Source organism: Dreissena polymorpha, chromosome 4 (genome assembly GCF_020536995.1).
Source record: "Dreissena polymorpha isolate Duluth1 chromosome 4, UMN_Dpol_1.0, whole genome shotgun sequence".
In the NCBI taxonomy this organism is placed as follows: Eukaryota; Metazoa; Mollusca; class Bivalvia; order Myida; family Dreissenidae; genus Dreissena; species Dreissena polymorpha.
The window spans coordinates 69,502,148-69,529,704 of NC_068358.1; the positions used below are offsets into that span (position 1 = coordinate 69,502,148).

Consider the following 27,557-nt stretch of genomic DNA (forward strand, 5'->3'; position numbering starts at 1 on the left):
TCGGCGACAATGATATGATCCAGCAGATTACGGACAAGGGCCTCAAGGACAGGACCTTGCTCAGGAACACGGAGAAGCTGTCCGGGCCGCACACGATGTCTTACAGGGAGACAGACGCCTGTCTGGTAAGTGGGCTTTGGGACCAGGTGCAGTCCTTCCGCTTCAAAGAGATTGAAATTAAGAAATAAGTGTTGCCTGTTATTTAATGTCTCACAAGTCGTTAAATTACTACTCAACTGCACAATTTTTACCACGTGGACTTTACACTAACAAACACGTGTAACTTGTCAAATTAGCATGACAGTAACCTCTATGTCCGTATCGTACAGATACATAGTTGTTACGGGGTAACTAAACTTGTGAGAAAAAACGTCCAAGCATATGTATAAATATATGAATCAATCAATTCGATATTGTATTTGACGCTGATAGAGTTTACACGCATAGGGTTAATTTGGTTGTTCAAAACGTGTTACATTCAAGAGAAGCGCATGTACGAACGCTTGGTGTTCGACTGTCAAACAGTAAATCCCATGTAGAAGAGTTCTGTATGCTGATATTCTTAATATGTTAAGTTTACACTAATTGGGCTCCTTATTTAAACTTAGGTGTCGAATTACCATCAACACTTTACATAATATTGGCAAGATGACTACATTAATATTTTAAATGCTGAACCACATATCATGTTTGTTCCAAAAGTTTTAATGTTTATATAAAGGCGTAGATAATGCAGATAATACCATTGATTTTCCTAGCATACGAATGAATTATCACGTAAATATGACTTTGTTTTCACACATTGTTTAAATGTATGTTAATAGTATTGTATTGAATAAAATCGTAAAAAATCATTTTCTCATTGACTTAATTGATGGTCTGAAAAAGGTAATTAATCTCTATTCTTCAACCTTGTACAATTGAACGAAATTACAGATAAAAAAGACAAAGTTGTCTTTAATGAATACGAATGGAGTGGGTGATTAATTGTTGTAATTGTGCACAGCCTTATAAATGCTGATCTTCAGCTTCTTGAATGGGCATTTAGAACGTTTCCGTCATTGATGTCGATACGTCTATAACTAGTGGTGAAAAAAAAGGGAATAAAAACGTAAGCGTGATGCGGAAACATATATGTGAGATTTATTAAGGTGTCTCTATGACAAACAGAGTTCATCACAAAAAACATTTGATATTTATTGGGAGTTATGATACTGCTGGTTGACTCTTAAAGCATGAGCAAGTAGCACCCTTACTACGATGAAAAGCGGGCATGTTGTTATGGATATATTTAATAAACCTCATGACTAATTTGCATTTTTAACCCGCTAAAAAAACACACAAAGTTACATAAAACACACATTAATACAATAACTACGCCCTAATTAAGGGACTGGGCTCAGTTTTTAGTCAAAATCTTTTGAGATAGCAACACGTAATTGCAAGACAATCATTTTCTATTTAACCTCCGATTTTTTTGTAATTTACAGTTTAAGAATGAATATTCAGTTACTCTGACTAGTTAAAATTCTATTCGTTTTTGTTGCCAATTTTTACAATCACCGCCATGTTGTGTCTTAATCGAGCCCGTTGACAAATATCCTTTTATGGCCCGCCATTTCGCTGCACAAGTTCCGTGTAGCGGTTCCGCTCCTCTTCGTAGAGCATTGCCCCGAGACTCCACGCTGAAAATATACGCGACACGATTATATATGTAGATATGGCAATCACCCTGTTTAATTCCATCGTTTTCATTATTTTTCCGAAAGAAGTTTTTCCTCAAATGTGATGCTACACTAAGAAAAAACATCGATGTTCATGGATATTTAAGTCGCTTACTCGGAAGAATAACAATTTCATTGTCAACACTGACATTTTAAAATCTCAACGATTGAGATGAAATTTCAAACGAGGTTGTTAATTCGTCTTAAAGCTATTATTGAAGCTTGTAATTGTTTATTCGTCCCCAAATCCGTAGAATCTGCTATTTGAGTCAACACATTAACCTTATGGCAAAAGTTCGTGCACTTGAAAAAGTCTCTGATGAAAGGACTTGAAATTATAGCGTCTTGGAATGAGATAATTAAATGGCATTCAGGGGATTATTTAATGACATTCATACACACAAAATTCATTTATAGTAATTTTTTGTCAGTTCATTTCAAGAAGGAGAGCGTTGTGATTTATTTTCGATTTTCAAAATGAGTTGTTCGTTTGTGTGCGTGATTAGTCATAACCGTAGTGATAGCAGTAGTAGAAATAGCATGATTATTACCTAAAGTCTCTATAACGCTCAAAATCAACGAAAATTTCGTAAGTATTTCGTAAAATAAAGTTGACACCTAAACAATCAGAGTTCCTTATAGCAATAGCCACAATTTCAACGCTAGATGTGGTATGATTACATTGATTTTTGTAGATGCAAAATGCTCGTTTTTATTTATTTGTGACCACAATTAATTCCATGTTAATTTCCTTCGAATATATCTATTGATACGACACTCAAACACTAAAATGGTACCATGTTAAAACCATAATAAAAACGATCATTTTGTATCCACAAACATCTATTTTACCAGACCACATCTGGCGTTGAAATTTCGACAATGGCCATAAGGAACAATGATTTTTAATTGTTTAGCCTTATTTCACGAAATATTGTACGAATTTTTCGTTGATTTTGAGAAGTAATGTTAGAGAAGAGCATAAATACCCGCAGCGATAGCGATGTTTGCGCAGAAGAAGCAGTAGCAGCAATAGCAGCAAAGAAGTGAATGCAACGGAAGCAATTTAAAAAAAAGTAGTGACAGCGATGCTGTTGTGATGTTTTGGTTGCGTGGTTGCTGATATGGTTTTGCTATTTCATGATGTGTGGTTTCATGGTGCTAGGTTGTTGTTCTATTTTAGTGTGGGTGCGATTGCTGTTGGAATGTTTTTGTGTTGTTTTTCAGTTATAAGAAGTATTACGTGTTTTGCCTATTTAGCGTGGTAACTGCTTTTGAATAAGTAAACATGCACTAATATTTAAATACATATCTCACAACCCACCGATAGACGACTGGTTGATACTGTCAGCCACATATACGTTCTGGGTAGCAGGTTTGAACCCCAGAGCGGCCATCAATAGCGGGATGTAGAGACCGTCCTGGCAGTTCCGGGACGCGAACTTGGGCGACACGCGAAGTGTATCAACGACGTAACTGAGACTCTGAAATTGCAAAATTATTGACCAACTATGTAATTCAATCTAACTGAAACAGGGGGTCGATCATACTGGTATCGTCTTTTGTTCTTCGAAAATGCTTCAGTCAATTTTGGCGCGAATTCTTTTTATTGAAAAGGCGGCTTTATTACACTTTTTTGAAGAAAATTCTGATATCCAATCTGAATGCAGACTTAAAAGTATGGTAGAATATTCTGGACAACCAATTAAACAGTAACTGCGAAAAATTCGTTTTGTTTAGTCAAACACCAGTTGAGACAAAAAAATTATTAAGACATTATAGTAGTTTACTTTTAACTTAACTGATAACCAAAGTTTCAATTACTTTTTATAAAATTTAAGTATTTAATGGTATCATGGCATCTAAAATCAATTATTGAACCGCGTACCTAATTATGAATGGTAAGAGATCAGGAAAACACCACTTCGAGATAACACATTCTTTCGACTTAAAAATGACCAAATATGAATAACGCGGTTAACGAAGAACGTACCCGATATATTAATGTGAACATGTGCGTGTCGAATGCCTATGACACATACTGATTATAACAATACTGGTCTTGATAACATACCGATTAGAAGGGGGATCGTTTTTAAATGATTATACAATGTTAATATTTAAATGCACTGTGACACATCAAAAACAACAATTACCATGATTATTTGTGTAGGACTTCAAGAATACGTTATATTTGTTTTTTCTTATCCGGAATAATGATGAGGCGAAATTCAGTGTACACACATGGTAGAAGAGAGCTTTAAGATTCATCACGAGTTGGTATTACCGTTTCCATACTGTTTCCAGGCTTTCTTATGCTCGAAAACATGACATGTATACAATATACACATCATGTGGTTGCAACGATAAACATGGAAATTTGTCCTTGAACCTCATTTTAACGTATAACGAAAACTATGGTGACGGATAATATCCGTGTTATTAAAAAAAAAACTTTGACTGTTAAAAATTTCCTCCACATTTGTTGGATGAAGAAACTAGATTTTACAAATAGGTTGATCGATCTATTGTTGGTTGATATTTTGACTCTTTATGTCTCGTTTATAGAGACAATTATATTTCTCAGCACTGTCTCTGATTAGCGGCGTGCTGCGTCCCCTATTTTTACAGAAAGTCCTTTGCGTGTAAAGCTTATCTTGTTTGAGATGTCATGTTCGTGTATAGCCAAATTTGGTGCAGAAAAATCTACAAGATTATTCAAAAGATCCCCTCTTTGGTATATTAAGTTACGTTGTAATTGTAAACACTATTGCAACTTGTAATCGATCACTTTCGTACCAAACTTTTCCAAACTGTTAACAATCAAACTGTGCTTATAAGAACATTACATGCTTAATACTCAACAACGGGAAATTCTGTATCTTTCAAACATGCCAAGTATTGATATATTAGCAATTATGACCGTGTAATGTTCAACAGTTATGTTGAATTACTAGAATGGAAGATTCTATGTATTTCTTTATGTCTGTCTTTAAGAACAAAACAGCTACGGTGTAATAAATAACGCTGTGATATAATAGTGAACTTAATAATGTGGGAAAACGCTGTGATATAATAGTGAACTTAATAATTTGCAGATAAAAGACACGTCGAATGAATAATGTTTTGACATACTTATAGTTCCACGGAAATTGTTGAAAAATCAAGCAAGTTTCGGGGACGAGTACCCTAGTAGTGGTAATCACATAGCTGACTCACGGGAACAGCTTTATTAGTTGTGGTAATGATATTTCTTACCCTTATTATTAGATAACTAACCCGTGGTAACGACCAATCAGTTTGAAAAGCATTTAGATGCACGAGCCTATCCTTTTCATATCATACAGAGTCATTTCTTGTATGAGTCGTTATATACATACGTTAAACAAATTACTAATGTTCTGATTGTCAAGCTATGTCGTTACCACGACCTACTAGTTTCGTTGAAACGACTTTTTATGTCGTTACCAGAGTAGGTATGTTGTTCCTGCGACTTACTCATTCATTTTCTCAAGCAAGATGTCTTGATCCCACGACTTAAAAAGCCCGTAAGAACGATATTCGGAGGCATGCTTATAGCATATGCCAAAAAAGCTCACTTAACCTCTGTGCCGGTGTACACGATGATACTGACGAACGCTTACCTGATTGGCCGAGTACTAGTAAATTTTAAGTATTGTGTTACCTTTAATTATCATCGACAACTTTTCAACAATGGCCTATATATGTTATAAGGTCCAAACATGAATATAAACGTATTTATATGGCAAATCTGCTCGTAAAAAAACAAAACGAACTTGGTAAACACGAAATATATGGTTATATATGCTTTAGTATCGTTCTTTTTTTTCAATCAATGATGTTTTCTCTCTATGATAAAATTGTTTTGCAAAGTTTTTTCAACTGTTTTGTACCAACTACTCAATTATGATTCGCTTAATCGTGCTATTTCGTAAAATAACCATTTAAGAAAGTGTATGAAACTCATCTTGCCCGAGAGAAGCAGCATGTTTTTTACCTACATTATCTTATTTAAGAAAAGATGCATGACATTTTTTTTATTAAGGATTCAGTTATTGGGTGTATAGGTAATTACACGTTTTGGTCATATAGTGAACATTCTTTTTTATTCAGGATGCTTGGGACTGTTTCACTGAAAGGGTGAATTGTTTAGAAAAAACTCGGTTATTCGAAAGGAAAGTCTGTATGTTCTGTGCATTTTTTGGACAACTATTTTTTGTTGAGGATTAATGAAAAACAGGTACCAACATTTAGTCATGTGGATATAATATTGTTATATGTCGATCGAATGATGCCTCATGCATTGGTGCCATTTTCTGTTCTAAGCGCCACCTCCTTGGCATTGACTCTCGCTCTTTTGGGAAATGCAAACATATCTAGAAGGTCGGTTATAAACCAATATCTAAGTTGATGCTACAGTTTGAATGAGTTAAAAACAACTGCTCAATGTCATTACTGATATAAAAAAAAATGCTTCATAAAGGCAAAATAAGCGGTCCGCTGCGCCGATTTTTAACACAACGTATTAAGGTCCGCATGTTTTCAACTGGTTTGAAATTCTTTGGTTTCAAAACTTCACCATGTTATAACTTAAAAAGCTGCTCACATTTCCAAATTGACAGTGGTTGTATCATGCATGTTTTTGTACATTAAGGGATAAATAAATATTCGTAGAATCGCATTCGATTGCTCAATTTTTAAATTAAGGCAAGATCTTTTGAAAATAAAAACAACTCATTCAACATAATAACTTTCAAGAGTATGCAACTTTTGGCATAACCGTGTTTATGTGAAAATAAAGTATTTTATAGGTTTATGGGCAACCATGTCGGCAGCCATCTCAGGCACGGATTTACCGGGGGGCACGAGGGGCACGTGCCCCACCCCAGCCGTTAAAGCCTTCTTTTTTTCATGTAAGTATTTTTTTTGTGTGAAACAAAGTTGGCCAGATGTTCCGATTTACTCGATTTCCGACAGAAGACGTGCCCCTTCCAACCTTACTGCCTACTATCCACAGGGGGTCACCTGTTGTACGTTAAGACTCGATTATCACCGTCGCAAGAATCTCTTTAGTGCGATATGCTCTCTTTTCGGCAGATATTTGTAGCGTCTGGGTAACATTATGCGTCTGTCATGTACACTAAATAAGCGTCTGGATGATCTTGAACCTTGTTTTGATGTCAAGTATACCAATTAACACTGTATTGTCAGATGTAATAAACATGGGAACATTAGATAGAGAAACTTTTCTTGCGGTATATAATACAGGTATCACGGCATTGTCTCCATACCAGCCAAATCACGGAGCATGGCACACAGGCGCCCCCCTTTTCCGGCCTTCGCCAGGAACATTTACGGTTACTATTAGGCAGTTGTATTAACTAGATAAAGAAATAATTCATACTTCCTAGAGGCATTTAACATCATAAAGCCCTAAAATGTCTGCGACTGAACATAATTATAACCTAACAAACCTAACCGTCATGTCGTGGAACGCCCGAGGGATAGGAAAACAAAATGAAAAAATGTACGAATTACACAATTATATTAACAAACACGAAGTACATGTAATCTGCCTACAGGAAACCAACTTCAAAAGCACTCACCGACAAGTTCAACTCAAAGGGTACCAACCACCAGTTAGGTCTAAACAAAGAGACAAATGATAGGCACTGGAGTAGCAATTTACGTAAAAGAGGGCATACCTTTTACTGAAATAGAAGTCAACCAAGAAAGCCCCATTGAATCATGTGCCATCACACTTTACATGACTAAACACCAATCATACCGTATTCAATGCGTATATGCACAAACTAAAGATAATACCACCAAAAAATATTCTAAAATATTTCAAAAATGACATACAGAAATAGTAATATTATTGTTGGAGATTTCAACTTAAAGCACCCCTGTTGGAACCCTGAGGGCGACCCACGATGTGACGATCATGCCGAAAATTTCTTGAAATTTCTTAATGATAACAGCATTAACTTCATTAACGACGGCCAAGTAACGAGACTGGCTGACCGCGAAGATCACCGTGATAGCGCGATCGACCTTGCCCTTATTTCATCCCACCTCCAACAAGTAAGCGAATTCAACGTAATTGATAATTCCTTCGGCAGTGACCATCTTCCGATAATAATAAACCTTAAGCTTAAAATACAAAATACCCTTCCGTCCACACAACACAAATGGAAAACTAACAAGGCCTCACCTGAGCAATGGAATAACTTTAAAACTCAGTGTGATAACGAATTCACCCACAATCAAGATTACACTGATATCAATACCCACTTTAAAACTTATGTGACCAAACTTAAGACAGCGCTTGATAATTCCATCCCTGTTGTAAACAACAAACCCAAAAAAATTAAACGCTCAGATCCATGGTGGAATCAGGAATGCGATGACGCCATTAGATATCGCGAAAAATGTAGGAACAAATGTATCCGCATCAAAACAGGACCTAAGTATGAAAAATTAAGAGAAGCCCGCATAAGAGTCAAACAGGTAATTAAAAAGGCAAAAACAGATAGTTGGAATGAATTTTGTAATAACCTTTCATATAAAACAACTAGCAAAGAACTATGGGATCATGTAAGTCGTATGCAAGGCAGACCTCCAACTATAACACCTATTTTCCGCGTAAATAACCAAATTCTTTTGACTAATGCAGATAAAGCCTCGGCTCTGGTCCAGCATTATCAAAACATAAGCAGTGACGAAGGTTACTCTGAAACATTTATTGCAAGAAAACAAGTTCTTAAAAATGAATTCCCTGACTGGCTACAATCTACCGACCAGGGCAAAATCCACAAATACAATGCTCCATTTAGTCTGTTTGAACTCGAAGCGGCTCTCCTAACTTGCAAAAATGGCGCACCGGGCGACGATAACATTAATTACAAAATTCTAAAACAATTGCCGATATCCGCGAAACAAGAACTAATTACTCTCTTCAATAAATCTTGGGCCGAAGGTACTCTTCCCGACCAATGGAAAGAGGCAATAATTATTCCAATCATAAAAGCAAATAAACCAAAAGACTCCCCAGCTTCATATCGACCCATCTCACTTACCTCTACCTTTACCAAACTTATGCAGAAAATGATAAAACCGAGACTCTGCGCGTACACAACAAGATTGCTCAAGTTCAATAAGGCTGCAGATCAAACCATTCTTGCGAAGATCATATAGTCCGCTTAGAAGCCGATATAAAAAAGCACAACTTCTCGGTCAGACAGTGGCAGCCGTTTTTTTGGATCTCACGGCTGCCTTTGATAAATTATGGAATGAGCGTGCCATTCAGCTTCTTTATGAATTAGGAATAGAGGGCACCATGCTTAAATGGCTAGCAGCGTTCCTTAAAACCCGTAAAATTAAGGTGAGATTAAACAGTGAAACCTCCGAGACTGTGGAAACTGTTAATGGTTGCCCCCAAGGTAGTGTACTGTCGCCGATAATTTTTTCAATTGCTATGAACACGCTTGAAACAGCAATAAAGGAGCAAAACTCTAAAAACTGTAACGACCAAATACAATTATCACTCTTCGTAGATGACAGCGCGATATGGGCCGCATCTAAATCACCGACTTTAGCCATTTAGAAAATACAAGCGGCTCTAACTGCGATTGAAAACTGGAGCAAAAATTATGGATTTTCTTATAAATCCAACAAAAACTCAAGCCATTTTATTCCCTGCTAGTACACGCAAATCAAAAATATATAACGAAATCCCGCAACTCACGCTATGCGAAATACCACTTACGTTCCTCGATAACATTACGTTCCTAGGAATGACATTCGATAAACAACTAACATGGAAAGACCACATATTTAACTTAATTACTAGATGTCAAAAGGACCTTAATTTTCTAAAAGCAATCCAAAGACACAACTGGGGAACTGACAAAAAAAACCTCATGCGCATATATAAAGCCACTATTTGGGCAAAAATAAACTACGGTAGCATCGCATACCACTCTGCTAGCGACTAACTATTAAACAAACTGCAACATAAAAAGCGATTCGGACTTCCGTATGCACAGAAAGTGCGTACGTTAGGCAGTTACTATAAAACTGACAAAATTATAACACAAGCACCCAGTTACTTTAGCCTTAGCTCACTCTCCAGACCTGACATCGACTTGCAACTAACAACTCTGATAAAAAAATCCGACAACGACCCCAAAAACGGTTCTATAGCCCAAACTCATATAACAAATAACTACTCTAATTACATCCAAATATATACCGATGGAAGCAAAAATGACGAACACAAATTAGCCGGCGCCGCATATGTAGTATATAACACTCAAAATACTGTCATCCATCACAGTAAAGTAAAATACACAAAACACCTGACTATATTCACATGTGAATTAGCCATAATAAACAGCGCGCTAACTTGGCTGAACGAATTAGAAACGCAAGAACTTTTTAATTACGTAATTATATCTGATTCACTCAGCGCTTTGCAGGCGTTAAAAGCAGGTACATCCAGATCGCGACCAGACTTAATATATTCAGTGTTAAAGAAAATTACTAAATTAACAACTAAAAACATCTCAATTAAATTTATTTGGATTCCGTGCCACGTAGGTATTTTGGGAAACGAGCATGCTGACCAACTCGCTAAGTTAGGATCACATGAGGGTCTACTTTCAAACCTACTCCCTAGCGCACGCGAACTGATCGCAATAATTAATCAGAAAATTTATAACGTACAGGACCACCGATGGTCAATTTACTGTGCAGATCATGATTTTCCGCTATTTAATAACCCTAGTCATACGATCAACATCTACAGCCCCATTAAACGGGAAGATAGAGCATACAAACGCCTGAGGCTGAGGGTGTCACGACTGCATGGGGACTATTACAAACCTGTCAACTGCCCGCAATGTAACATTCCAAATACGTTCGAACATCTCTTTTTTGTATGTCCGGCATATACTGTACAACGCCTAGAATTAAGTGCAGGGGTACTAGCAGCGTACAAAGAAAAATACTGTGATTGATCGCGGTCTACTGCTAATGCCGCCGAGCGGGATCAGCTCTATTGTAAGACAACATGTTTTCAAATTTTTGCGAGACACGGGGTACCTTGATAAAATATAAATATACTAATTAAATCACGTACATGTACATCCAAACACATCGCGTTTACTGACGTATGCATTTACAGCAATGAAAACAATACCATGAACTATGGCCTTGAAGGGTGTCCCCGGGCGGGCACGGACGACGGGCCGTTCAACGAGTGTTAACGGTCCTCTCTTCCGGGCCAGCTCGGACTGCACCTGGCCTTAGTTACCCCCTCACAGGGTGTAACCGAAGGGCCACAGCGACGAGTGTCATCGGGGCCTCTTGGGCTGCGCCCTGTGAGGACGCCGTGAACGGGAACGGGCAGCCACGCTAAAACACAGTAGAACAACAACAACAACAATCTATAATACAACGACGGAAGGGTACCCTTTTTGTCACACGTGTACCCTACAAAGCGTGATTAGAAACCGCGTGCCCGTGCCCGTGCCACTAGTTCTCAAATGACCTACCAAATAAAACTCAAACTATCTAGACACACCTCGACACACTACAACCCCAGTAAATAGGTAATCAGGATGAATATACATGAAGGGGCAAAACAGTCATAGACTAATATAACCTGTATATTGTCTAATCATAACCCAGAACAACACTATCAAATGTCTGGAATAATTTTTTGTGAGAATTACGATATCACATTGTGATCATCAGGCTACAGTATAGCCCTCACATAATTGAAACCAGATACTACATATCAGCTGGAATAGATTCAATTTACAATTAAACATGATAAATAGCAATGTATGATCCATATACTAAAACCCACTCCCAAACGACTGGAATTGATTTTCGTGAGAATTACGATATCACATTGTGATCACCAGGCTACAGTATAGCCCTCACAAAATCGAAACCAGATATAAACATAATAGCTGAAATAAACTCAAATGAGAATTGGAATCTCAGTACAACACCAACAACACACAATGCTAAAACGACGGAAGGGTAAGTTTTCCCCAACACGCAGGTCACTCAGCCTTTTTTCGACGGGAGGGTACATTCCCCTTAATACATATGTCACTCGGCCTTTCTCGACCACTATGGATAAGCTCTAATCCTTCTTTTAAAACCAAATATCGCTCTAGATAACACAATCCAGGGTTCCGCGAGACCCTCTTTTTCCTTCTCTCAAGCTGTAAACAGCCACCGACCACGAAGGCAGGGGAAAGTACACAGACAACATACGTCCACGCAGTATCGGAAGATATTAAGTGCGCACGTGGGCAAATCGCATTTTCTCACAGTGCAACCCCTATAGTTGTAAATAATGTTGTAAATAAATATGACAAGTAAACTTTTCCCATATCCACACTATCAAAACATGTTGGGTGGAGCGTGTCGGCAGGGCTAGTAGGGCGCGCCTGGCGAAATACCAACTTGTCCGTGCACTCTGGCTCTGTTGAAATGACCCACCCATCATAACCAAAAAAAGAATGGTGACGGTTTTTATTGTTGTTTTCCCTACTGTAGTGTAGATGATGCTTTCCCGTAGTGTAGTTTAAACAGAGCCCGTTATATGACAGGAGTGTTAAATGAATAAGTTAGGAAATTCTAATTTACCCATGAATGCAAACCAAACCAAACCAAACCAACGGTGGCGTTTTTTCTCTTGTTTATCGCATGCTCTCTTATATTCTTCATATTATCTGGTTTATAGTGCATGATATTTGATATATATGGGCGACGAGGAAACAGTCTAATTAAGGAAAGAAGCTGTATACCTACTCTGCAATATGCTAGATTTTCACTCACTGGTCATATATCTGGTTATTAGTGTGTGTGTGTTTAAATTGTTTAACTAATACTGTTAATCCTAACCTAACTGACTAACATGTCTTCCGCGAGGGACGTTAAACGGGGGTGCAGTGTATCGGTGTTCTACACCGGGCACTTTAAAGAACCAGGAACGCCTCTGGAAGTGGGGCGTTTCCTGTATCCCGCTCGAACCCCCACTAATATCTCTTCTGGAGCGGAGAGCTCTATAAAATCACACTCAATTTCGTAAACAAACTTATAACAAAAAATCATAAATAATAATAATTATAAAAATGATAATAATAATGGTTATGATGAGAATGATGGTTATGTTAATGTTAGTGATGTTTATGATGTTGGGGATAATGATAATGATGATAACAATACTAATTATGGTTATAATAGGACAAAATTTGCACACTTAACGAAAGATATTCCTAATCATTTATCTATTTTATATTATAACGGGTCTACTATGCTTAACGTTTTTTTATAATTGTAATATAATTCTCCTCCTGTTTTATTTTTTTATTTAATACCAGTGAACGATAAGGTCTCATTGGCCACTGTGCACTGGTGTATTTGTATTAAAAATAGTAATAATAATAATAATAATAAACCTTTGGCGAAAACCCGAGCAGTTGGGGTAAATTTGACCTACTTTGGTTCAAAATTAAAATATTTTCCCCTGACAGGTCACAGGGGCAGGTCGGCACATAAGGCTGTCGTGAAGACGCAGCGACACCTGTAAATAAACTCTGACATTCACACACACATTGTCTCCATACAAATGAAGCGAAAGGCAACAACACTGGATCGATTTTTTTGGTCTATTCAACAAACCAAAAAACACAGAGTCTTATTCTGAGCCAAAGTTGTCGAGTCTAAGGTAAGAATTTATTTTTAAATTGTATTATAATGCGTTTATTGCGCTAAGTTTTTCAGTATGTTTAAGTTGTTTAACTCTAACGTATTGAAGTAATATAGGAACAAAAAGATTGAGAGTAAATTTATTTACAAATTTCTTTATATTAATAGTACAATAAATAAAGCCCATACAATGATATACATTGTATGCCTGTTCCGCTCTGTATACACCTTGTAGATATTAATTTCATTATCCCCGAGCTTTTCGGAGAAAAAGTGGGGATATTGTGGTTATGTCCGTCTGTCCGTCCGTCCTGGCCACCTGCTCCTCCTACACTATTAGCACTAGAACCTTGAAACTTGCACACATGGTAGCTATGAGCATATGTGCGACGGTGAACTTTTTGGAATTTTGATCTGACCCCTGGGTAAAACGTTATGGGGGTTGGGGTGGGGCCGGGTCAGAGATTTTTACTCATTTTTTAGGTTATTTTACTATAATTTCTTCATTTCTATACCGATTGTCTTCAAATTGATACTGAACCTGTCTTATGACAATACGGTCAATCTCAACTATGCATGGCCCCATTACCAACCCTGGGGCGCCCCGCCCACATAGGCCACGCCCACCTAAAATTGCCTTTTACTATAATTTCTTCATTTCTACACCGATTCACTTCAAATTGATACTGAACCTCTCTTATGACAATACGGTCAATCTCAGCTATGCATGGTCCCATTACGAACCCTGGGGCGCCCCACCCACATAGGCCAAGACCACCCAAAATTGCCTTTTACTATAATTTCTTCATTTCTACACCGATTCACTTCAAATTGATACTAAACCTCTCTTATGACAATACGGTTAATCTCATCTATGCATGGCCCCATTACCAACCCTGGGGCGCCCCGCCCACATAGGCCACGCCCACCCAAAATTGCCTTTTACTATAATTTCTTCATTTCTACACCGATTCACTTCAAATTGATACTGAACCTCTTTTATGACAATACAGTCAATCTCAACTATGCATGGCCCCATAATCAATCCTGGGGCGCCCCGCTAACATAGGCCACGCCCACCCAAAATTGTCTTTTACTATAATTTCTTCATTTCTACACCGATTTACATCAAATTGATACTGAACCTCTCTTATGACAATACGGCCAATCTCAACTATGTATGGCCCCATTACCAACCCTGGGGCGCCCCGCCGACATAGGCCACGCCCACCCAAAATTGCCTTTTACTATAATTTCTTCATTTCTACACCGATTCACTTCTAATTGATACTGAGCTTCTCTTATGACAATACGGTCAATCTCAACTATGCATGGCCCCATTAACAACCCTGGGGCGCCCCTGGGTCAAACATGCGGCGTGGGGATACGCGTCGGCCTCTGCCGCGCCATTTCTAGTTAAAATTGAATTTTATCAAATGTTTTGTTCACTTTTTTCAACTTTTGCATTTTTTACTAATAACATTCACATTTTATCATGCTATGATAATACATGTATATGGTATTTGAAATATTGATCAGACCAACAGTATTTATGTATATTTTGAAATAAAATGTTTGCATAGTTAATTCAACTGAATTTTACATTTCTATATACTCTCTCTTTTTTTATTTTCAGAACTCGTCATGAAGATGACTGTTAGAGTCCACCTACCAGCTCAGTGTGGTTTAATTTAGCTGCAAGCCCCCTACCATGTGGAGCCACAGTGTATGTGTTACTTGTTGTACTGTTAAATGTCAATTACATTTTTAAATAAAAATTAAACATCATTAACAGATAGCGTTTTATATTTACTTCTTTATGTTGAAATCACCTCTATTAAGTGTAAACGTATTGATATATGACCGTTCATTGTACACTGACTTCTTGTGGCCGCCCCCCCCCCCCGCATTTGTTTTATGGAACAAATTGTGTGCCCCCCCCCCCCCCCCCCCCCCAGTTATGCATCTTGGTTAACAAACATAATCTTTTACCCTAGACTTTGAAGATTTTCATCAACATTTTAAAATAAAACATTATAATTATGCAGCATGAGCCCCTATTAATAACAAAGCTCAATGTGGGGGATTGTTATGCCCTTTGTTGATAAATGATTTCTTATCTTTATTTTTTACTATTATAATTAAGAGAAATGTATTTTATGTTTAAAAACAATTTGCATGCACCTAAACGTATAAAAAATCCTAATACTTTAACATAACAAAAAAACTAGTATATCTGAAATATCTTGATATGCACATTAGGCATTAATTTTTCCTTTATATTTGTCATTTACCTTACACACTTTTCTTGGTTTATATATCACAATAAATGATCATATTCACTTGTACATATTTTTCATTACTTTTATAATATTTCACACAACAAAATATTTATATAAAAAGAATAATATTCTCTCAATTGGTTAAATTGAAAAGCTTACCAAAACATGGAAAATATATATTGTTTGTGTCATTTGTGAAAAAAGGTATTTCCTAGCATTTGTATCGGCCATCTTGGCGGCCATATTGGATTTAGACCCGTGGGTATAAAATTATTCTTGGGATTTTTTTTAAACAAATACAATAAAGAACATCATCTGCATAAAAGAAAAAAACCTTCCAACCATGCACCGTGCACCTTAGTTCCTACTAGACTAATACTATTTTGGTAGCTTTAATTTTCTCATCTTGAAAGCAAAACTTTGTTATCAACGTTTATCGATAGTCCATTATGCTTCCCCGAACGATTGAGCAAAGATCTTTCTAAAAACATTATCATTATGAAACAATAATGAAATGGAATTTATATGCATATACAGATTAAAGATATTTCTATCAATATTTGCTTTGCATTTGATAATGAAATTACGGTTCTATTGATCACTTAGTAGCACAGATATTGAGTTAACGGGTTTTCTCCCGTTGAACCGATAAGGAAATCGGCTGATATTAAGGTCCCGCTGCGTCTTCGCGAACGCATCTATTGGCCGACATGCTCCTGTGATCTTTTAGGAGCGCTGTGTTACGCGATTATATAACAAAGCACACAGTGGACTTTTGTCATATGCAAAACAGTTATGTAAAGTTTACTCTCTTGCGAACAATAGTTGTGAACAGTAGTACTCTTGCAGATTGATTTTCAGAACCCCACTATTAACCTTAGTTGTTTGCAAGCGACCAAATAAAATGCAAAACAGCAACGCTTGTTTAACTATCTAGACACGAACACGTTGTGCTTTTACAACCTTTGTCATTTCATCAAATCGATACTCTACAGTAAACAAATCTACAAATTTTAGTGCGTGCAATTACTGATTTGTCTCCTATCACATTATACCAACAGACATGGTATACGTTACAATACAGGATATAACTTTCCGTCTCTTTGTGTAATGTAGGTTAATTGTCTATTATATATTTGTACTGGTACGGAAAGTACGAACATGACAAAGCCAGGAATATGCAGCGGCCAATGCTCCGAGAAACGTTCAATTCATAAACAAGGAGATCTAGACTGCGGTTTAATTTCGAAATCTCCTAATTACATACGTCAACGATGACCTATAGTAACCGTAATAGCAATGTTCCCAGCACAGATGGCAAGCTTGCATCCACGAGCGTGCGAACTATTTAACCCACGGTTATCACATGACAGGCTGAGAACATTTCCCGCAAGTAGACCCGAAGGAATAACTGGAATTTTCGTGTTTGTGAATAATATATTAACAGAGCAAAACAGAAAACGTTTTGTATTGTCTCAATTTTCCGATTGTATCTGCTACGCATCCAATATCTATAATTAATAATGTTTATTAGCCAATATTAACATGTTATTAACATTCATGTAATCGGAGGAAAGATCGGTTATGAAAATCGGCAACATTAAAGGTTTATGCTTTTAGTGTTCTACTCGCCGATGAAACAAGAAAATATTTCATCAGATAAAGCAAAATGTGTAAACCGATCATACACAAAACTGCATTACAATTACAAAGCCGTATATCTCATCCGCCACCTCCTTTTGTAGATACTTTCATAGACGAGCCGATGATACTTCCGAGATGGCGAATTGTCGGAAATTGTTAGAAATTCAACAGAAATTGAATACAGAAGTATGTGTTAATAAGTTTTGTGAACATATAACGTCTCATAAAAGGGGCCTTTTCATAGACTTTGGCATGCATTGAAGTTTTTCGTTGAATGCTTTTTATTCATAAATGTAAACATTGGATCCAAAAAGCTCCAGTCAAAAACAATAATAAATTAAAGAAAGAAAAAAGGTAACCCTCAAATGGGCTCGAGCCACTGACCCCTGGAGTAAAATCCTCGTAATCTCACAAAATATAACGACCACTACAGAACTCGCCAAATTATTCAATCGTTTCGCGTTGCAACGCTTTATAATTTTCAGGTTGTTAAATCGTCAAAAGATGCATATAATGGATATTTTAGAGCATGGTAAATGTTCAGTATTACTGTTTCCTCACAAATATCATGACTACAACGAACATTAGCGAATCGAAAACATTTTTTTTATTTTGTGAATTAACCAAAACGTGAAAAGGCCCCTTTAAACAATCGGACAATAAAAAGCGATTCAGAGAGGAATACTGCATCAAAATAAGTACAGAAATATATAATCGAAGCATATTTCGAATCTGAAGGACCAATGTGATTGTGACTTGTTAACTTAGATACCCTTAATTGATAATTTTGATTATGTAAAGAGAAAATCTGCACCCAATACTACTGATAATGACATAAACATTTGATTTCATAATATAACAGTTGTTGTGTGAACCAAATCATTGACTAACGGTCAATCTATCTATTAGAGAATTTTACTCTCTTTTTTCGAGAGAGTTGGAGCTAAGGTCAACAAGTTTGCACTCAGAACAGGAGGTTGCGTTAACGAACATTTTTATCCTGAATAAAATTTAAATTCTTTATATCAGAATGTGTACAGTGTTTACAAGATTTGACATCTATAGAACTCACGGTATGTATTCCGTTGCCTCTATAATATATTTATCATGGGCAAACTGGCAGGCAAAATTTCGTTTTAATAAATATGGATGAGCCAACACATGCCCAATGCAAAAAAAAGTTAAGAAGTTCTTTTACTATGATTAATGGGAGGGATATTATTACGTTCACTGATGCTTTTTATCGTATGTAAGTGGGCGCATTTATAAGGGAGGAAGCGTTTTATTTAACTCAATATGCGGTATGCATGTTTTTTCCCCAAAAAATCATGCCTCAGTCCTGTTCTGGTATAGAGTTTATACGAAATCATTTATGTCACATCTATGTAAATAGAATAATATCAGATAGATAAAAAGGTATGTTTTCAGGTCTCGATTTGAAAATGCCAAATAATTTTAAATGAATTTTCCACTTGTTTTCCAAAATTTCTGATTCTTCAAATGCGGTCACTTACTTCAATCCAATATATTTTTTAATTGGATACTTTTTATGGTCATTAGTTAAGTAACACATATGATCAAATTAAATTTAGCGACATCCCCTTTTGTGGCCAAAATAATTGTTTTTCGTTACTCTTTATTTTCGGATATGCGCGTTTTCATCTATTATTAATGACTCTAAATTTTCGGACAGTATATTTTACATCGCTATTTTACCACATTTCGGCACTTTATTCGCTTATCTTGTGACACTTCGATCATGGATTTTTACAAACGGATAAAGGTCATTAAACTTGGGAGACTCATGCCTGCGGGCAATGGACAAAAAACTTAGAGTAATTGGGTAAATAACAATGTATAACGGTAGAAAACAATCGCAACAGCATTTTAAATTATAGCTTCCTATTACGGAAGCGTAATGTTTAATGTTTTTACTTTTTTGTTCTGTTCATTTCAGACAAGAGTTAGCAAAGCTTTGAAGTTGTATTAATTTCAAAGTAGAAACACTATTGTGCATTGATTTATTTCTTTTATTTCAATATAATTAAATTTGGGGACTTTTACTTTTGTCTCTTAATTTTCGAACACTTGTATTTTTTTTTAATTTTCCGTATCTAAATTTTTCGGACACAAACAAAATATTTTTTATAAGTGTCCGAAAAGGCTTCATTTCCAACCCTTAGATACTGATGAGCAGCAAACAGCATAAAACCTGAACATACTGCAAGACGCTTGCAGGCCGTTCTGGTTTTATGCTGTTTGCACATAACCATTTTCACTTTGCTTCCAAGTGTGAAAGGGTAAGAGAATGCATGCTTTTGATTAAGTTAGAGTATTAACCATTGTAATGTTCACCACATGTGCTGAGTAATGTCTTTTCTGCATGAAATTCTGATAAAGGAAACGATCGGGAAATAGCTTTGCAAAAATATCGGAGACAGCTTCGGTTTCCATCAAACTCTTAAATCTAATATTCAGTATCGTGATCTCGTATTCACAAGTGGTTGTTATTGATAATTCCAATAAATATCGTCAATAATTCACTTTAGTATTTGATTCGGTCGTTTTGATATATTAGCATTCCTGTTGACAAATTCCAGAAGACAAAATTACATTAACTCAATATCACAAACTTCTGCAACCTACAAAACCAATTGACCGTACGTTCAAGAAATGGCTGATTAATTGGCGACGAAGATTCAGAACAGAGCGGCAAGTCAATATCAGGAATCCATCCCGCTAGGGAGGTGTATCACAATAAGATAACATTTTCTTATTGGTGGATAGTCCCATAAAAATATATATTTTATAAAAATGAAAGATAATCTTTAAAAAAAAGTGGCGCCACGATCTTCGCAACTACATTCCTTCAAAAGTGTATACGAAATTCCAAATTTTATGCTAGGATAAGGACATTAAAATTTTTGATGAAAAAACGTTTCGACACCTGAGTACGGATTTCAGTAACGAAGAATGATAATAATTATATTTATTTAATGCTTCTCGGTGGTATATAGGGCCATATCAGTAAATCGACAACGATAATACATGTTTCGAACATTTAAAAATGACATTGGGAATTTTCGATTATTTTCACTGTTTAACTGTAACTCACATCTTTTTTTTCACGTCATGATGTAATTATCCCAGCTTTAATTTCCAGTTTAAATCCTTTAACATTTAAATTAACGTCGGAAAAAGCATAACAATAGCATTAAATGTCTCTGATCACTCGTGAAAAAAAATCGATAATCGCACGAAACAAACATATATCCTATATATCATAACTCCCGCAAACAGCTATCTAGACCAAGAGTATTACTCCCTACATGATACATATTACCTCTCATGGTAAAATATTCGGTACATCAAGAAAAAGTAAACCCCACTTCGGACCCAAAGGCACTATTACAGAAATCTGCCAGAGAGCCACAAATAAGATGTGGACCTCAGCCATTGACTTCCGTTAATTGCTGACTGCCCGGCTGGTCACTATAGAGCAAGGAGGGGGGGGGGGGGTGGGTAATGGTGTTTCAAACGTTACCGAGACGACATGCAGAAGGTTGACAATCAATACGACATTATTTTTGACACTATGATACATTTTTCAAGAAGCAAACCTATTTTGTGAGACCAATTCTGTTGCCATACCCATTCGTTTGTACATTATAAAGAAATTGTATTTAATTATCCAAACAAAAAGGGCAAAGAGGGTCCTAAATCACGCATCGTAATACATTTTTGAGACAGATATTTTATAAGTTGTACATGTCAATATAATAAAATATAATCTTGTTTTACCCGAAGTTTGTTCTATGTCACAGTGTTGTTACATATGAATTACATACATTTAACGCGTTATCACTCCATACTTAAGCATACTTTTAGATGGTGCATTGAATGTTTGTAAATGATATTTTTAATATGAAAATTAGTACAAAATGACTCCTATTCTACCAGAATATATAAGAAGCTTACAGATTGAACAGTGCTTTTATTACATACCATTATCAAACGTTTTGTTCTATTAACTAGCCATGGATTAAAGATATAGATAGATTGAAAATCATTATAGCGAATTCGTCATCTAATCCACGCCAATGTCGACCCTGCTGCCCTCATAGTATCAGAAAAAAGTAATTTGTCAATCAAATCTATATAAAGGATACACATTGTAGATCCAGACATGACCGAATGCGACTTCTATTATTTTTAAGATACATTATACACGAAGAGTTTGACCCTTGTGGTGTGGTTAAGTTTCAACCCAAGCGCATGATTTGAACAAACTGTGTAGATGACCGGAATCTGATGTCACGTGATAAACGTCAACAATCTGAGCATTTTGATTTCATGTTTGAACAAACGTAATTTAGTGGAATTCTTCACGATGTGACATGTCAAATATTACAACTCTGGACCCTTTTGTCTTAGAAAAAATATTTTCAACACATTTATTTACCGGTATGTATACTTGTCTTATGTAAAAAAGACCCCACGACAGCTTCGGACAAAATTTGTTCATGACCATAATCTGATATCATATACCAAATCTACAAGCTCTCGGACTTATCCTTTGCTATGTAAGTATATAACAATATATGACCTTTGGGGTAGTACCATTTTTGGCCAAGGTAAAGATTTGAAAAAAAACTACAAGACTTGGCAATGAATCTTTATACGATGTTATGCAATTGTTAAACTACCGACCATGATAGTATAATTAATACGACTATTTTAAGTTATATACAATATAAGTCTATATTAATAATGTGGCCACTGGGGCGTGGCCAGTTTTTAATCCAGGGGCATTATTTTATCAAACATAGCATACGACTATTAAAATATGCTTGTCACAAAGTATGAAAGCTCGTTATAAAGACTTTGTAAGTAATAAGGCGCTGTATTCAGTTCGTTCCTTTATTTCAACTGACAATAACAAACTAATAGGATATGACGTTAATTATGAAACAACGTTACATAAAGTTACTTTAACGCGCCAAAACCGCGACATTCTGGGGGCCTCAATATGATTAAGCAACATTTATCAATGACTCTGATCAAAATGTTAATCTAACAAAAATACTTGAAGTACAAATTATTAGTCAAAATAATTATCTCAGTTACTCTCAAAGTATCAATTAATCACCTGAACTCAGAATAGATTGCACTGTCTTTAAAAGTTCACTTTTGTGTATCACATATGTATCAATCACATGTAAAGCACATTGTTTATCAACTGTTTATCGCGCTGTTTCTCACATGTTTAATCACAACGTTCATCAGTAGTTTCTCTCGGTTTCGCTTCCACATAGCACTTCTAACGAATAGAGTTTTATGATTGGCCTGGTCCCGGAAGGGCAGCGACAAAAAGGAGGGGATGTTACGCGCCCATTTCACGGACATGAAGAGCAATTTTGCGGCCGCCTCGTACGTCTGCTCCACCGGCGCTCTCTGCGCATGCGGGTACATGCTTCTGTTGACAGCCGCGCACGTGGTGTACCGGAAGCCGAAGCCGACGGGCGCGGCTCCTGCGATCGGGTGATGGTACGGCGCACGCTGCGAAAGCGGTGACCAGCTGGAATCTTGGTGAGAAGCGGTGACCGTAGAGCTGACCGTCGGACTATCGCCACGTGACTTTTCGGACACCACGATCGGCTTATGATCTTCGCTCTCGAAACCGGACGAGTGCTTAGAGTCGGACGACGAGTTGAAATTGGGCATGCTCGTGTCACGTGACTGGGGGCTTGCTCCCTGAAAACTCTTCGGCGACGGATATTGGGAAACTGAGATCGTCTCAGTTTCCAATCCGCCGTTCGTCCGCTCGCTCTTCATCTCTACCGAGGAGGCGCTTGTCTGGTCGTTCGAAGCGGTTCCCGCCGGATTGACGGAGCTCGGCGGCCGCTCGTGGTTGCCGTCGGCGCTGCTAGGATATGGCGGTTCCGGGCGTTCTGAGCGTCCGCCATAATTAGGCCACAAGGGAGTCGCAAGGTTAACGTTTGCGTAGCGGCCTTTTTGTGGGAAGCTGTTCCGGTAAACTGAATGTGTAGGATGTGGCTGCAGGTGGGCGGCGGCGGCGGGGTGATGGAGCGTCAGATAGACGCCATTGAAGTGAAATCTAGCGGGTGGTTCGTAGCCAGTACTAGGCGGCGACATCCTGTGGATCAACGGCTGGAAAATGGCTGTGGGTGTTTCCGGTACGCCGACCCTGTTTGAAAGGCCGCTTACGGAAAAGAATTCAGTTGCGATGTTTACGTGAGAGTTGTGTTGGTTTGATTGCCGGTACTCTGATATTGTCCGGTCGAGGTACTCTCCGTCAGATACGGCAACCGTCTATCGTCTGCCGATCGGGAACCGTCGTATCGTTCTCGCCGGAACTGGAAGCTGCGAGGCGCCCTCTCATGCTACACGGTTGTCAGATGAATGGTATCGACTGGATTTTGTAACGCATGTGTATTTCTGTTCTCCATTGTAGTTGATGTATTGTCGGGATGAAATGTCGTCTGTTGAATTTCCAACCTCGTATCCGCTTGATCACGCTGTGCATCCAAGGGATGAAATGTCGTCTGTTGACCTCCTAAACCCGTATCCCCTCGACCACGCTGCGTATCAATTGGATGAAATGTCGGATGCTGACTCCCTATACTCGTATCCCGTTGATCACGCTATGCTAAGGGATGAAATGTCGTCTGTTTACCTCTTACACCCGTATCCCCTCGACCACGCTGCGTATCCATGGGATGAAATGTCGGCTGCTGACTCCCTATGCTCGTATCCCGTTGATCACGCTCGGCGATAAGTGTGTCTAATTTCATGCGTAAATCCATCATGTAAATATCTGTTTCCACAATTTCATCTTCAATTTCTTCAGTTTCCGTGTTTGATAAGATTTTTTCGTTAAGTGTATCCAGCATTTCCACTTTTGTCTCCAAATTTTTTAGAAGTATGTTGATTTCTATCAGCGTTCCATTCTCTTTCGTTTTTCGATTTTCTCCAGCAAAATAGCGATTGTGCGTTTAGTACCTCCTCTATTTGATCGTAACTTCTGTAAATTCATCGTACTTGTAATGTAATAATCACGGCACCAAAATATAAAGACTTTGTAAGTAATAAGGCGCTGTATTCAGGTTCGTTCCTTTATTTCAACTGACAATAACAAACTAATAGGATATGACGTTACTTATAAAACAACGTTACATAAAGTGGCGCGGCGTTACGGCGGCGTTACGTTAACGCGCCAAAACCGCGACACTCGTGGACTTGTTGTCACAGTTACGACGATCTTTTACATAATGAACAGATTGATCTGAAATCATTGAATGAAGGTTACCCAAGAAGCATTTATATGAAGTTTCGTCAAAATCAGCAGAGCGGTATATGAAGAGATGTCGTTTGAATGAAATGTTGACGCACGACTAACAAATGACGTCGCACGATGGACAATGGACGCCCAAAAAGATCACACAGGTGCAATAAACAGGTGAGCTAAAATGTTTGTCTTATAATGTCAACAATAAATTGTCATTCGGTCAATATGACGAATACTTTGAAGAAATCAACGAAATTGGATGACAAGAAATAAAGAATATAACGAGTAATAACACATATTCATACGCAACATCAGCATCAGCTAGACATTTTATATCGGGTCAATACTGCAGTTGCAAGTACAATTAGAATACCTAGCCTGCCCGATTATGTTTACCTGTCCACAATAGTCCCGTGCCTTCTCCTGGAAGTGGACAAGGTTCAGCCTTCCATCTTCATTGATGGCGTTTAAATCTTTGGCCAATAAATAGATGAGACCAAACGAGAAAAACTTGTTGTTCCTTATAGATGGCTGGTACACCTACAAGAAACACATAAGACAAGATAGTTTGTAAATGTTAGAATTGGGGTTTTCACTTGAATGTTAATATTAATTAATGGTGTATTTTGTTGACGATTTTCTTTTTTTCAAACTTGTATTTGGTTTAAATGAAATCGCGCTGTACTTGACAAAGTTTGTGTACAATTAATGTTTTATGTGTATTGTATTCGTTGCGTTAGATCTTCATCCTTCACTGTCACTATCATTTTTAGAAGAGCATCAGAAGGGCGTTGACTCACAATCGTTACTTTCGAAGTACATAATTGTTCAAGTGAAAGCGTATTTTCAAAAACCTACTTCCTCCTCATATTATACGAAATAGGGGTTTGCGTTGTTTGTTTTTAATCTTTTCCGAAAAGTATTATATACCAGCAATGTTATACTTAATAATATTTCCAACAAATTACCATATTATTTCATATGAAAAAAGGTATTCGCTTTTACTGAATATTTACGATAACTTAAATAGCAGACGCGTATATATTTTAAAAAACAAAACACGCGTCTCGCTGAACAAATGCAAATAGTAAGAGTTTCTTTGTATACAATACGAACGCACCTGTCCAATGGAGCACGGTTTTGGTGAACACATCTCGTCGTCTGCTGGTGACAGAAAGTGACGTAACACAGACTCACAAAGGGAGGCGTTCCCTTCACCCACTATTCCGATGGTCACATGACCTTTTGTGTGATTGGTCGAATCGCCTGGAGTAAATTGATTTCTATAATTCATGGCTGAATGGTCGAAAGTTGATTATTTAGTCATGAAAGCAAATAGCATCACACCGGTCCAGTAAATGAAGGCTTTGTAGGCACAGAAGACCTTGTATTGCATTCAACAAAACATATTAAATTGAGGATACATGTGAAAATGCCAACTTTGTAAAGCAAACTTAACTGCGAGTTTCAGCTGCTTTTACGTTAAAATCAGTTGAAATTACCAAAGTTGATGTGTTATATTACAAGAAGACTCAAATCTTTGTATATTAACACATACTTTACGAGAATCTCACATTTCTGAGATATGCTTAACCTATTGTGTACGTGTGCCTCAAAAGAAAACTTTGTAAGCCTGTTCAGACAAATAACGAATTATTATTATCATCCGGGAGCCGTATTCCAAAACTCCTTATTGAAATCTAAAGGAAACTCCTTCATTGAATAAAACTTTTAAGTCTTCGGCTAGACATATTAACATAAACCAGTTTAAATGAAACAAATATTGCTAAAACATTATATTTCAATATTTTCACAGACAATATAATCAGAAATCTTCCTTTAAGTACAATTAAAGTTAAGATGCACCTAAGGCGAACTGTGAATACCAGCCCTGCTTGAAATGTCTGAATGTCAACAAAGATATATAATGTAATGCTAACAAGGAAATAGCCTGCAAAAATACGATAATTTATATCCTTCAGACATCATAATTGATATGTAAGCAACGTTGCGAATATAACTTCGATATGAGCAATATCCACGTTGCGTGTAACTAGAATGAAACATCGAGGACTGGGAAATGAAGTGGGCATTATATCTAGTTCACAAGCAAAGACCTTTTTACTGATGTCAAACACAGGAACGTAATCTACATCGCTGAATTTTAATATCATGTATTTAATGATACAACTTTTTCAAATAGAAGCGTTCTCTATTATATTTGTTTTCTGAAATGAATGGAAAATACTTGCAATCCATAAAAATGCAGATGTGAAGGAGTGTAAACTATCCCTGGCTACAGGAAATATTGTCTATTGATGAAGATGTCATAACAAAGACTGAAATGAAAAGACAAATTATACCTTTTAGCATACAGGGATTGTTGATGACGTTGGCATTCGGATTCTCCCGTATCAGGAAGTCGACAACGCGCCTTCCCATGATGCCCGCGCCAAACGACAGGTGACTGTGGCAGTAGACACCGTACTCCTGCCCAACAATGTTCGCGGGCATTTTTCCCGCGTAAATCGGGTCGTGTGGTATGAACGCGATTTGAGCTGATCCTCCCCCGAGTTCTATCAATCCAAATGATTCTGGCGAAGAACTTAAGCAGGAAAAAAAAACACATTTCTATGCCATGTTCCGCAAATTAATTGTTTGTCTATGAACTACCGAAGAGAAAAAATGTTCATCAGCATTAATATGCAATACTTTTTTACAATTCGGTTGAGATACCAATTTGAACACATGTTTTTTTAATACCATTTAATTCCATCACACGCCGTGTAAAAGGTCAATACCAGGAGTATATACTTGTAGCTTAAGGTGTCAAACAATGTA

The 27,557-nt window shown here is 37.2% G+C and overlaps 1 protein-coding gene across 1 annotated transcript in view; it reads right to left on the reverse strand.

Moving 5' to 3' along the window:
- Nucleotides 1–1,121: 1,121 nt before the first annotated feature.
- Nucleotides 1,122–27,557, reverse strand: part of LOC127876365 (ectonucleoside triphosphate diphosphohydrolase 3-like) — a 31,910-nt gene continuing 5,474 nt past the window's right edge. The window contains exons 3-7 of the mRNA XM_052421543.1: nucleotides 27,080–27,321; nucleotides 25,837–25,982; nucleotides 25,113–25,256; nucleotides 3,049–3,208; nucleotides 1,122–1,685 (exon numbers count right to left, since the gene is read on the reverse strand). Coding sequence (XP_052277503.1) covers nucleotides 1,606–1,685; nucleotides 3,049–3,208; nucleotides 25,113–25,256; nucleotides 25,837–25,982; nucleotides 27,080–27,321 — 772 coding nt within the window. The 3' untranslated portion in view covers nucleotides 1,122–1,605. The remainder of the gene's footprint in view (nucleotides 1,686–3,048; nucleotides 3,209–25,112; nucleotides 25,257–25,836; nucleotides 25,983–27,079; nucleotides 27,322–27,557) is intronic.